At 31.7% G+C, this 15,115-nt stretch overlaps 1 protein-coding gene across 1 annotated transcript in view; it reads right to left on the minus strand.

The window, feature by feature from the left end:
- Oamb (Octopamine receptor in mushroom bodies) overlaps positions 1-15,115 on the minus strand; it is a 544,394-nt gene that overhangs the window by 165,384 nt on the left and 363,895 nt on the right. The window contains exon 5 of the mRNA XM_072525075.1: positions 12,352-12,383. Within this exon, the coding sequence (XP_072381176.1) occupies positions 12,352-12,383 (32 nt within the window). The remainder of the gene's footprint in view (positions 1-12,351; positions 12,384-15,115) is intronic.

Raw genomic sequence — 15,115 nt, forward strand, 5'->3', positions numbered from 1 at the left:
TCTGTTCTTGTTCAGATTCAGAATTGTGGTCATCATGGTGTATTATTTCTTCATTTGTCTCAGATTCATCGGAATATTCTATTTCACTAGTTTCTGTTTCTGGGTCTTCATTAAGAATTTTATATAACTCAGCCTCAGTTAAAAACTTCTTTCTAGCACTGCAAAAATAAAAGAAAGTAACACACAAATAATATAACAATTGAACTAAATTCTTACATGATATTCTCTCAGCGTAGCCGTTATATTCCTTCTCAATTATGTTACAATATCCTGTTCAACCTAAAATAAAGTAAAACTGAAGTTAATTTGACTTTAATTTCGAATTACAATTTTTTATAAAGTAAAATAAATAATGGATAAAATACTTACACTATAAGGCGCGCCGTGTATTATGTACACAAAACCGTCACACTCTCGTATTTCTAAGAATTCTCACAAAACTCAGCTGCAACAAAAAATATTACTCAAGTATTCGAACGACAGATCTCTACTGGAAGAATAGACGCGACGATATCGCCAGATTGACGACACTTCTATTTTTAGACGACTTTTTCTATTGGACGTGTACAAAATACGCGGGCGCGCCCGCTCGAGGGTTAATACCGTTCGATGTCATAATCAATTTGTGTATCATCTTTGTAGATCAGTGAACATTAAATAAATGATGATAAAGTTCACTTTAAGTGTAAATTTCAGTTTCATAATACCTACTACGACCCAACTTTAACTTAAATGTTAACTATACATTATAACCTTAAAATTCTTCTTCTTCTTCTTCTTATTCTATTTTTGGGCTATGTCCTAGACAATTTACCCAGTTTACTTCGAGGGTAGCCACTTTTTGTCTTGCTTCAGCAATCAGTATCTACCTACACTTATATTCTTCATTTGTTTGTTTTAAGTTATTCTACATGTATACTTGTGCTGGTTTTTTTTCTTCACAGGCTAAAATATTAGTAAGACAACACAACAAAGGTATAAACTTTTCTCGCTCGGGGGTAGCCTCCAAGCTTTGCACACACCAGAAATGCTACCGACGGATAAAGTAGAAGCACTCAGGACTGAAAGAAGAAATATTATAGTTCATGATATAATAATAAAGGTAGAAATAGAGTTCTATTTCTACCTTTATTATTATATCATGATATAAATGTATCATGATATATATATATCATGATATGATATATATTAAGAAATTCTAAATAAATGAAGAGATGATGAACAATGACCCGTTCTCATACGGATGATTTTAGTTGAATGTCTCCTACTGATATATGCGAATTTATTGAACCATGGTAGTGTGTGGATTCTTTTATTAATTTTGGCATAGAATGAATTACTTGTGCCATATCCTTCGTACCATTTAGCTGCCCAGTTAGACCAAATCTTTCTTTTCAAGTAGGGTGTAAAATTTGAAAATTCTAGCTTGATATTCATGGGAATATATTGGCAAGTTGGTCAGCCTTGTAGTTTCCAGTAATACCAGTGTGTCCTGGGATCCATGCTAGTAAGATTTTGATATTATTGTTCCTTGCTAGGATAATTCCTCTTTTCCTTAAATACGATATACGTTCTGTGTCTTTAGAAAACCCTGTTTTTTTTTTATTTTTTGTAGTGCACTTTTGAAGTCATAAAAGATAATGGCTTCTGTGATATTTTGTTCCCGTATAATTTGGACTGCATGATTGATCGCGGTTACCTCTGCTGTACATATGAGGCGTTGCCGATAGTAAAAGCGAACTCACCGAAAGCAAGTTTCAAAAAAAATTTGGGTTTAAAAAAATTACAAAGGGCGAACTCAGCAAAAGGTGGACAAAATTATGGTTTTGTACTTATTTACTATTTACTTACGTATGATAGTGTACTCTGTAACTTTTTTTATTTTTAATTAATTTAAACTGTTCAAAATTTAACTTGTATTAAAATTTATTGAATTAAAACACCTTTAGAAATTAAACGTTTTATTCTTACAAAAATTCAAGTGACTAAGGTATTTGAAACAAATCACAAAACGGTGGAAACCTAGAGTTAAACTAACATAAAAAACTAGAAGACAAAAACAAATAATTAGTCAAGCTCAAGGGTTGTATTCTATTTGATCATCATCCTCAACGTCTTGGTTTTCTGTATTTTCATCTGTGACCGCTTCTTGTGTGTCTATGATTTTAGTAAAGTATCGACTCCAAGGTAGAGGTATATATGGCAATAAGTCAAGAATATCCTTTATTTTTGAGGCTGGTATTTTAATGGCGGTGCTGTAAAGTCTCGTCAATGCTTCATTGGCCAAATTAAAATAATTAGGATCATAATTTTGCCCCTTTTGCCTTTTTGTAGTTTGATTGGCGTTTTCAAAATTATAAGCAGAATGAACGAAGAAGCCTTGCTTGAAGTTCTCTGTAAATTCAAAGATCCTTCGATCTTTAAACTTAGCACCAACCATCTGAACTTTAGTTATTTTCTTTTGAAGATCGGAAAAATTTAAAATCATACCCTGCGTAAGTTGGACAATGGTAAACCGGTTCTTTCGGCGACATCTTTCAATCATTAACTTATAGTGATCTAAGGTATATACAGTGCTATTTCTTATTTCATGCTCAATATTCCCAAAATCCCTATCACAAGGAAGGTATGAGTGCCCAGGTATCATAAAATAGTGTTTAATTTCTGTGAACCGGTCTTTGTGTATAAAGTGTAGATTTGTCAAAACAAGATTTAAATTTTTGTTTTGTCCAGAACAGTTATCGCTAAACATAAAAACTTTCTTTAAGTTAACATCAGTTTTAGACTAATAATCATACAAGCAGCTGGCGATCTCACATGATCCACGTCTTCCTGTACTTTCATCCCAAAGATACATCGTTGAAGAACCAGTTTTGACATTGTGGATGCAAAAGTTATAGGTCCACAGTTTCCTTTTGTAGTACTGAATCCCAGTAGTTAGTTTTGGGGTCGGCAAGGCTTGCTGTAGATCAAACGCTATAACCAGAAGTGAGTCGTCTGCATTACTTCTAAGATTCTTTAAGAAGGGACTGAACAGTTTTTGCACGAGTCAGGTGTATCTCCTTCTCTTGTTTAAGGTTCTCTATTTGAGTTACACTTTCCGAATCGTTGACTTGGTTATTTTTTAGTTTTATGTCTATTTTATCGCAATAATTTTAAGTGTCGCTTTTTGGAGGCTCAAAACCAATATTAAACTGCCTATTAAATGTATCGCGATAATAGTGCTCAGTTACCAGGGTGATTTTCTGTAAGCCATTCGTTGTAGAGAGAATAGAGTTTTTTAATGTTAAGTCCAACTGGTAGATATTTTCGATGGGGACTATTAGCGCGACTATAGTGACTGGTGACAGTAGGTAGTGCCATGATGTGTTCCTTTACTTTTCAAAGATCTTCATTTTGTATTTTCTTCGCTGGTTTACTCTTGCCCCTTTGATCCATGGTAACAGTGCCAGTCTGGTTAGTTTTCTCAAGTACAATTCGAACCCGTTTTTCAGAGATTCCATGAATGTTATAAAAAGCAGTACGACAAACTGCACGAGTAACGTGATCAACAGTCAGATTATACTGAATGCGTCTCAATGTACGGCTTGGTCGCTCCTTTACGTAGGACCTTTTAACGTCATTATATATTAACAACTTTGACAAGTAACTGTTCTGTAAATCATAGTTTCCAATTTGCCAAACGGACTCGAAAATATTGGTTACCTGGTCTGCGCCTATTTTCTCAAAACATCCACATTTACAAGGAGGTCCAATCTTATGGGCAACAACTTCTCTCTTGGTATTTCTTGAGTTCAATTCAATGTTGAGTTCGCCCTTACTATCGGCAACGCCTCATATTTGAGTATGATTTCCTCAAAATTCTGACAATTTTATTTGGTTTAAGTTTGTTTAAAATGATATTTTTTCAAATTTAAAATAAAGCTGATTACTTCTCTAGTTAGTAGAAGCTAATTCAAAAATAAATTTTTATATGTAAGCTACTTAACAATTTACAGACAAAGAATGAATTGTGTAGAATAATATGATGATTTATATTTTTTTGTTAGGTTTCCATTGACAAAAAATACGGTTATTTATTTATTTGAATAGATCGACACTCTAATAAAATTTCGTAACAAAGAGATATGTAAAGATATAAGGAAAATAATAGTCAGCACATATTTTTAGGGGAGAAGCTGTTACACCAGTCCAACAGTTATTTTTAACATTAAAATTTTTATGGGAATAAGCCGCAATTAAAGTTTAAAATAAGTTTATTGACGTTTCAATTTCCACTTCAGAAATCGATCTCAAAATACATTTTTTTGTATTTTGAGAACGAGTTCCAAAGTGAAAATTAAAAAGTCAATAAACCTATTTATAACTTTAATTGTGACTAATTACTTTTCGCCGTTCAGAATGAGAAGGAGATGGTTCTTGAACATACATAGGATTTTCACGTGTGTCTGAATCGGCAAAAGGATTCTCTTGTTCTTCAATGTTTTAATTTTATCTGTATGGGTTTTTAAGTAGAGACTTCATAATAACGCCTTTTGAACACTTTTCAACTAGCAATTTACCATGCGAATTTTATGCAATTATTTTATGGCAAAGTAGGTTAGTTTTTTAGGCTATTTAGTTGCAACAAAACGTGTGGTGTTGTCTGAACTCTGAAGATAGTGTAATGTGAAATGAGTCAAGCAAAAGTGTATGCATTCAGAATCTGAAATCTACGAGGCTTGGCTCTCTTTACAACTAGAATAAACTTAAAATTTAATTGCAAATAATAGTAGTAAAGAAATCTATGAACTTTAAAGCCTTTTCATCAATCTTCTTCTTTAGATGCAAATCCACTAATGGATGTTAGCGATCACATTTTCCATTAATTCTCTATTTCTTGCAATATGTATCAGAGATTGTATATCGTTAATCCCTGTCCATTGCCTTATGTTTCGGAGCCAGGACATTTTCTTGCGTCCCATTCCTCTCTTGCCTTCAATTTTACCCTCGATTATAAGTTGGAGGAACTGGTATTTTTCATTTCGCATGATGTGACCTAGATACGCCGTTTTCCTTTTCTTGATGGTTTCGAAAAGTTGGCGTTCTTGGTTTATTCTTTTAAGGACATCTATATTTGTGATTTTCGCTGTCCATGGTATTTTTAGGATACGGCGATAGAGCCACATTTCGAAAGCTTCTAATCTATTTATATCCCTCGTTTTGAGTGTCCAGCCCTCTACGCCATATAGCAGCACTGACCACACGTAGCACTTAGTAAACCTTAGTCTCAGTTGAAGATCGAACTCTGAACAAGTCATCAAATGTAAATGTATTTTCATCAATAAAAAGATGTATGTCTTTGCAATTAACGTCCTGTCACACTTTACCGAAAAATTGATCTTAAAGTAAATAATCGCTTAGCTGACTTCGCCACTGTACTTTTCATTATTTTGTAAATAACTAGGTGTAGTTAATTCATTTTACCCAAAAATGGGGGTTTACTCTCTTCGCCACCAAGACGACGAAATATAATGTCCGATTTTCACAATTATTAGTTCAAAAATTGTATTAAAGTGTGGCAAAAAGAGTTATCAGTAAAAAAATTTAGGTTGTGCTTTTTTTTTAAATCAGCACATATTATGTATGGTTTTTACTAAATATTTGTCATAGTAAACAATTGAAAGAGTCCATTTATGTGTCTAGGAGTGACCATTATACAACATGTAAACTTTTCAATTTTACTAAAATCTATAAAACGCATCTAGTGCTCTCTGGATTAGAAAAACAGAAAATTTCAAGTAACATTTATGATTTTTTATTTAGATTTATTCAAATAACTAGTAGAAATTATTAACTAACATAAATAAAAACATAATTATTTTATTAATTCTTTTGAATTGTGTTAGTAATTATTATTTTCATAAAAATTTTCCTTAATTTGGGCGTCCCAAAGGCTGGAATTCTCATGGAACTGTTTGGCATAAATCTGATATTGGAGGTAAAATGTTATATCCATTGTATTCTTTTTCTTTGCTTCAAATGTCAATGTTGACTTAATGAGAAAGCTGGAAACATTTGAGATGAAGCTTTTTAGTAGACTTAAAAATACAATACCAAATACCATATCATAAGTTCAGCAAGAAGAGCACATTTACGGTAAAAATATTTTTTTAAATTTAATCGGTAATCAAAAAATATATTCCAGCACCACTCCGCTTATTTTCTTGGTACACCTCGTAAATAAAAAAAAAGTACATGCCGTTCACTAGCTACGTTGGAGAATATTAAGTAAATGTCCAAAAACTATTTGGACATGATCCAAACTTCTTGCTAGCTTTTCAAATACCTTCTTTCTAAAATGTAACACGCTAAAAACTGGTCATATATTTAATCTTTCAATTTCTTCCTAGAAAGACGATCAGTATCTTTCGTCATTTAAAACGTGTCGTAGAAAACAAAAAAAGCTTGAAAGGAGCTAGCAATAGACAGCGGCGTACCATGCTATTTAATTGGAGTAAAAAAATTTGGATATATTTAATATCATTATACAGGGTGAGTCATGGGGACCTCTACATACTTCTACCATATGTAGAGTCCCTCAAGGAGCATATCATGTGGCCACTAAAAAATCTCAACTCCTTTTCTTTATTAATTAACAGGGTGATTTGTGTAGTTGACCATTTATTTCATTTTACTGTAGTGTTTATACGGCTTATTTGATTTTTTTTTAATTTTTGCATGATACAGTACACTACTATCAAGCATTCGACTGGTATTAGCTAAACTAAAAAATTCCAGGACTGGCTTTGGAAAAATTAATTTAGGGATTCCTATTAAATATTACACCCTGTATAATTTTTTTTTAAAATGCAATAAGTGATTTTCAAACTACATGAATAGCCAATAAAAACGACATATGCGACAATGTTGTCGCACTTTTATTAAATTTTTAGTGAACGATCAAATCTTACCAAAAATAGAACAACCATAATGAAGTATCAAATTATAAGGTATTAATTTAAACAAATGTTATAAATTTCAAACATTTTAATTAAAATGAGTTCCTACAACATAATCTAATACGTAGAAAATTAACATTTTTACTGTCACTTTGTATTATCTCTACGATAGAATCAATTGTTTTTCAATTTTAAATTTTTACTCATAGATCGTATTGGGGCATTATTTTCGATAAATAATAAATTAAATTGATTAAAAAGTCAAACCTCTTGTATGTGTTAGTTTTTGTTGATTGTAAATGATTAAAATTTTATGTCAAATAATAATACATTGCATCAACTGTACTAAATAAAAATAAATCTAAAAAAGTTTAAAATGAAGGTTGGCGTTGACTGTTTGACGTTTCTTGATATTTTATACCCATTGTCATTATTGTCATTATCAATTGTTATTTATGTGTACATGAATACATATTTCTTCTGTCATATCTACGTTAAGTACATTGTGTTAGTTTTGGTAGAGCTTTTGTTACTTTCGTTCAAAATGCCACATCAGTTTTCGACCACAGAATATGCAGACATAATATTTGTTTATGGATTCTGTAATGGGAATGGTAGGGCTGCTAGTAGAAACTATCGCAGGAGATTTCCTAATCGTCGAACTCCCAGTCATCCAAAATTTGGGTCAGTTTTTAATTATTTGCGAGAAAATGGCACTTTTCCTAGTGGAACAACAGAGCGACATGTAGATGAAGCGCAGGAAGATGACATTATGGACGCCGTTACTATGAACCCTACAATAAGCACTAGATAAGTAAGTCGAGAACTCAATGTTACTCAATCAAAAGTAAGTAGAGTCTTACAAAAAAATAATCTATACCCATATCACATTCAAATGGTTCAGCGACTACATGCTGGAGATGAGATCGATAGGTTGGAATTTTGTAGATGGATTAACAATAATCGACCAACGCTATACAGGACACTATTTACAGATGAAGCCCAATTTACCAGAGACGGGATAAATAATTCACGAAATTCACATGTGTGGGCAGAAGAAAATCCCCATGCTATTCGAGAACGTCGTTCTCAGTTAAGGTTTTCGGTTAACGTGTGGATTAGTGTCATAAATAACCAATTAGTAGGTCCTCACTTTTTTAATGGTCCTTTAACAGGGTAGGTCTATTTGAACTTTCTACAAAATATTTTGCCGAATTTGCTTGCCAACGCGAACGTTGCTATCCGAGGGATGTATTTTCAGCATGATGGGGCACCCCCACACTTTTTACCGGCAGTGAGACAACATCTCAATAATGTTTATGGCAACAGGTGGATAGGACGTGCAGGTCCTATTTCGTGGCCTTCAAGATCCCCTGATTTCAATCCCGTTGATTACCATATTTGGGGACGATTGAAGCAACTAGTTTACGCAGTGAATAATAATAACCGACAACAATTAATTGATAGAATTATACATTGTTGTAATACTATTAGAAACGATCCCCAGAGTATCCGTAATTCAATACGTCAATTAACAATTCGGCAACAAAAATGTGTACAGGCTGCAGGGTTCCATTTTCAAAATCTATTTTGAATTATTTTTATTTTGTTACCATTATTGTATCTTTTCCAGTTCTAATTTATGGGTTTATCATAACTATGTACATATTTTTAGTTTTTTTTTTAAATTGTTCTTCGTTATTGTTAGTAGTTACTGTTTTTTGTTGTGCAGTGACTCAGTTTATCATTTCAATTAAAATGTTTGAAATTTATAACATTTGTTTAAATTAATTACCTTATAATTTGATACTTCATTATGGTTGTTCTATTTTTGGTAAGATTTGGTCGTTCACTAAAAATTTAATAAAAGTGCGACAACATTGTCGCATATGTCGTTTTCATTGGCTATTTATGTAGTTTAAAAATCACTTACTGCATTTAAAAAAAAATATATACAGGGTGTAATATTTAATACGAATCCCTAAATTAATTTTTCCAAAGCCAGTCCTGGATTTTTTTAGTTTAGCTAATACCAGTCGAATGCTTGATAGTAGTGTACTGTATCATGCAAAAATTAAAAAAATCAAATGAGCCGTATAAACACTACAGTGAAATGAAATAAATGGTCAATTACACAAATCACCCTGTTAATTAATAAAGAAGAGGAGTTGACATTTTTTAGTGGCCACATGATATGCTCCCTGAGGGACTCTACATATGGTAGAAGTATGTAAAGTTCCTCATGACTCACCCTGTATATAAAAGTAAAATGTAATTATGTTTGCTCTTAATGCCACCTGTTAACGGATTAACAATGCATAAGTTGTTTACTTATGTTTACTTATGACAATTCTCAACACTCAAATTTAGACCAAATATTAATAATAAATTATAAATAAATATCATTTGATAGTCAATTTAATTATTATGTAAACTAAATATGTTTAAAAATAATAATTGTATTTATAAAATATGGGAGATTTTAAAAGGAGAATTATTATAGAAATTTAAACAGATGATTTAATGTTGTTAACTGAAAGACATTCATGACTTTTATTAAATTTTGACAATCGTTACAAATGGAATCATTTAAAAAGATATCTTTTTAATTTTAACTTTTCAGTTAATGTCTATATTTTGTTTGTATTTACTTTGCTTAGAGTAAATATATGATGATTAAAATCGAATTGATTGAGAGTAGTGAATCGATGTCAAGAACAGCTATTTTATGGCGCTACCAGTGACGAATCCATCTTGTGGCGCTAGTGCAGCGCATTTTACTGTAGAGAAAAAAGTAATATAACGGAAGGAAAAGAGGCTTTCTCCAACGCCAGTTCTAGGAATTAATGAAAAAACTGTTTCTATTTAATCACCGATAAAATATTTTTAATCCACTCTCTGTGAATGTCCTTTAAAAATAAAAAAAAATTAATTTATAATTTGAAACTAATTCTTTTTATGCTCCATTTCCTTCTGGCTTATGTACTCTCCTCCTAAGTCCTTCCTAAGAAATTCCTAAGAAATTGACAATCTTCTGCTGCTTCTAACTCTCTGAATCTAGTGTCCTCTTAAGAAAGATATAGACAGCATAGCCTCAAATATTTTGTATTTATAGAAACTTAAAATTGTCAGCTTTTGAGATCTCTGTTTGCACTGCTTGGGTTGGTTGCTACCACAAAATTTAAAAAACTTTTTTTTTACTCATCATCATTCTCGCTTTACAATCCTGTGTAGGACCTAGCCTCCTCAAGAATTTCATTCCAGTCGTTCCTATTTATCGCCTTCCTCCGCCACGCACGTATTCCCATATTTCTCATATCTCCATCGATGATCTTAAGGAACCTTGTTCTAGGTCTTCCTCTTCTTCTCTGACCAATGAGTCTATCAAGGAGCGTTTTTCTAGCTAGGTTATTTTGTTCCATCCGCATTATATGCCCTATCCTTCTCAGACGTCCTATCTTAATATATTTAACGATATCTGATTCCTGGTAGATTCTATAAAGTTCGAAGTGGTATCGTCTTCTCCACACTCCATTGTCATTCACTGCTCCATATATTCGCCTTAGTACTTTTCTTCCGAAACATCCTAATAGGTTTTCATCATTACTTTTCATTAGAATCCAGGTCTCTAAATCATATGTTAGGACTTGGCGTATTATTATTTTGTAGAGTTTTTTTTTGTATTTCCCATTGCAAAGTATTCCCATACTCCAATCATTGGCTGGGTCACAGCTAGGTGATTATCTATTCCAGGTAATTTATTTCTGGCTATCTTTTAACTGCATCTTTAATTTCAAGAATCATTGGTGGTTCCTCTTCTGCCTCGTCTGTTCCCCTTACCGTATCTCTTTCTTGTTCCAGGTTCTCTTGTTCTTGCTCTATATTAAGTGCCTGGTTAAAGTATTCCACCCATCTATTCAATACAGCTTTCCTTGTTGGTAATAGGTCACCATTCTGTCTTTTGCATTGTCTGGTGGTTACCTTGAATTCTTTTCTGTTGATGTCAACTTTCTTATAAAACGCTCTGAATTTTTTCTCTCTGTTGAGCTTTTCTATATATTTATATTTTTTACTTCTTAGTTTTTATCACTGGTAGAAACATCAATTTTTATTGTTCTTTTACAATTTTACAAAGAAACCAAAAACATCATTTCTCTTTCAAATCTTGTACCTACCAAATTTCTTAACTTATGTTTCTATTTCCAAAACCAAACCTCGTTTTTTTTTCTCAAAATCTTTTCCTTGATCAATCACAAGACTTAAAGAAAAGACATATCTTGGCATCTCCTTCCTTTGACCAAACCTATTTTTCGGTCTCCTCATTTCGGTCTATTATACAAACAAATATCCACCAGTTTCTTGTTCAAAAAATCTATGTGATTCTAGACCATTTGGAATAACCAAAATCGAAATTTATTGTTCTCGGCTGCTAGAAACAATTTACCCATCTTTCTTATTCTAAACCATTTATTCAAATATTTACTAACACTAAGATTTTATATTTACCTACAGTTACAATTGCTTACAAATAAATTTTATTATTAGGAAAATCACGAAATCGCATTTTTATTTTCAATGTCTATTATTTCGTAAAATTCTTATACCTCCATTTGTCCCTTTAAATCTATTGAGGATTAACAGTTCTTGAAATCACTTTAATAACTCTAAGGCACTTTTCACTGGAGTACAATATATTCTTATTTAATCTTAATTTTAAAACAGATGCCTGCGTAAATAATTTTTCTAAATTTATAAATTGAAAATCATAAAAATATATATTATTGTTTACAAATTTTCTTAGATTCAAGCAAACTAAATTGTCTCTGACGTAAAATTAATGTAATATTTGACATTTGACTGATAATAGGTTACGCCTTAATTTTGGTACAAAAAAAAATTGAATGGTACATTCTACCTCATTATTTCTTAATTGAGTTAAAACTTTAATGTTTTCTATGCATGTTGTCTACATATAATCATTATTTTTAGCTCTTGCCATATCGATTGGGTTATAAAGGTGTACATTATCATGAAAATAGTTTTAATTTTTTATTTAATGACGTGTGCATCCTGATTTGATATAAAACAATATTTTATCTTTATTTCTAGATACCACAGACACTTATTTAACATTATCTGTAAAAAATATACAATATTTTCCTGATTGTAACTGTTTTCTCCCATACCTTTCATAAGTATTTTCCTTTGTTTAAAGATCTCTGTCGTAATTGGTGAGCACTACCTCTACCTCTTACCTCTAAAACTTCCTCTCATTTGAACCATTTCCTCATCCTCTCATAGTTTCTCTATTGCAATGCATCCGTGTCTCCATTCACCCTACGATTCTTTTGTATATGCTCTGACGTGACATCTGTAATAAACTATGGTTTTCATGGAAAAGGCGGCTGATTTTTCATTTGTTGCAGTAGTGGATGAAGATGCCTTCTTTTTTTTTCCACTTTTGATCAAAGTATTTTCTTGGCCAATTCAATTGTTGACTATTTTGGATCTAATTTTTATAGAATTGCAATAATACTTCGAAAAATTGTGGCGTAGAAAGTAGTATAGGTTGTTCCACGAATATACGACTGTTTTGGATTACTTCGACAACGAATATTTTACTGTGCAAGTAGAAGTATGAAGGTAAATTGGTCTAATCCTTATTCCAATAAAAAGGATCTACTAGTATGACATCAAACTAAAATTATTTCAGTTAATAGATGTTCAGATAGATGCAAAATTTATTGTGAAATTTAATCCGAAAATAACAAAAATTTTTACAGAAACGCTACTATAAATATATATAATGACAGACATTTGGGTAAGCTTTCCGTGAAAGGTAAACACCAAAGAGGCGTGCCGGGTTTCTTTGATATTAAACTATTTTATTACTTTATTAGGTACTACAACTGTAATAAAAAGAAATATACTATTTTTAATATAAATGAAAAGTAATTGGCAGATCGATGGTTCAGAAACCAGAGAAAGAATCTAATATTTCACTTTGTTAGTTTTAAATATTTGTTTGCTTTAAGTGAATGTACTCTTAAAAATTCCGAAAGTAACGGGTATAACATACTGGCTATTGATAGTTACAGTAACAAGTCGTTACAGATATTAAAAAGTAACGAAAATTTATATACAGTATCATATATCGCCGACTGATTATGGCTGTGAATCTGATCGTTGATGATAGTTTTAGGAAATTAGGAGAATAAGAGAATAAGTAAGTTTTTTGTAATACTAATTGATTATTCGACTAAATAAATTACACTATTTGATCACTTAAGTATTGTTACACTTCGTTTAAATAACTTAATTCAAAAACCAACTTGTTTACAATACTAAACTCAATGATAGTAATTATATACTTCAAAGTCTGAATTACTGTTCTATAAACTATTAACTCTATATTTATATCATAACTTCATATTTAAATCTAAGGTTTAAATCAGTCATAACAGTATTTTAAAAATGGGGAAAATTTACTATTGTACAATTCAGCACATTGGACCATTTAAATCGATACCTTAAAGCGAATTTAAAACAGTCGTATATTCGTGGAATGGAGTATAAACATATACTGAATTATTCGTCTGCAATTTCCGCTACCGTTGCTGTCGTTTGTCATATTACATCGTTATAATTACTAAAAAACTGCTTTATACTATCTGTTTCTTTTAATTTCATCAATATTACTTTCCTTCTCAAAATCATAGGACCAAGTAGTCGCCCTTTTTTCATATCTTATTTACAAAGTATGTCACATATTATAAGCTGTTAATTTTTTTCGAATAACCTTTAATTAACTGTCACCGATACATTATACAATTATTAACTTACAAGCTCTATCTTTCTATTCCGCTGTCTATTATGTGCCTCATCTATATAATTACTACCATTAAATACAGTTGTAATCCATATTTTAACCTATTTTTCTTTCGCACAATTTCTTCTTCTTCTTCCTCTTTATAAGCGATTCTGTTTGTTCATTTACGGATTAATACCTCTATGGAAAGTTGACACTCTTATTCTGCCGATTGGTGACTTATCTATTGCTATTTTGAGGCCTCTATTTGACAAGGGTCTCCTTTCTGGTTATTCCATTCTTTTTTTCTATTTTGTGTCCATTCATTTATACACTGTACGTTACATTTTCTTTTGTCTTTATTTTTTTTGACATCTCCAAGCATATTTGCTGTAATTCTTCTCAGTACTCTCATCCCTGCCGTTTCCAGTAGCCTTTGCGTTGTGGCTGTGTCGGGTCTCGCTTCTGAGGCATATGTTATTCTTGGTCTGACACTGGCTTTATAAATTCTAAACTTCATGTCAGTGTTAATGTGTCTGTTTCGCCATATAGTGTTATTAAGGCATCCTGCCGGTCTATTTGCTTTTTGTACTTGATCTCTCACTTATTTTTCCAGATCTCCATAGGTGGATGGTATAATTTCCAGATATTTTATTTCCATTACTTGCTCAATACTTATGCCATCAATTTATATTTTATATCTGGTTGGTTCTTTACTAACTACTATTGTTTTAGTTTTCTGAGATGAGATTGTCATATTAAATTCCATTGCTGTTGTGTTAAATCTGTAGATCATTCTTTGTAGACTATCTTCATCTTGGGCTATTAATATTGCGACGTCTGCGTAACAGAGTACTTTTATTTCTTAGTTTCCCATTCTGTATCCTCTTCCTTTGTTAACGCTTTTGATGATTTCATCCCTGATCAAATTGAAGATCATGGGGCTCAATGAATCCCCTTGTCTTATTCCGCTGCCTATTTCCATAGGTTCTGTAAGTTGTCCATTTATTTTGACTTCCATTTGGTAGATGTTTAGATAGTTTTTATAATATTTAGGGGAATGTCTCTATTATACCGAAGATGGATTACATCTTTGAGTCTTACTCTGTCAAACGCTTTCTTGAGGTCAAACAGACACAGAAATGCTGGTCTATTATACTCTAGTGATTTCTCAGTTATTTGCTTTATAACGAATATTGCATCTGTACACGATCTTCCACTACGAAAACCCTGTTGTTCATTTGCTAAACTTTTTCTCTGATTTATTAACACTTTTAAAATTTTAGTAGTAAGTTTTAGTTTTAGTTTTCGCACAATTTATAATTAAGTTATTTCTTAGTTTTTGTTAATCTCCCTGAATGTCGAT

Source organism: Diabrotica undecimpunctata, chromosome 3 (genome assembly GCF_040954645.1).
Source record: "Diabrotica undecimpunctata isolate CICGRU chromosome 3, icDiaUnde3, whole genome shotgun sequence".
Taxonomy (NCBI): Eukaryota; Metazoa; Arthropoda; class Insecta; order Coleoptera; family Chrysomelidae; genus Diabrotica; species Diabrotica undecimpunctata.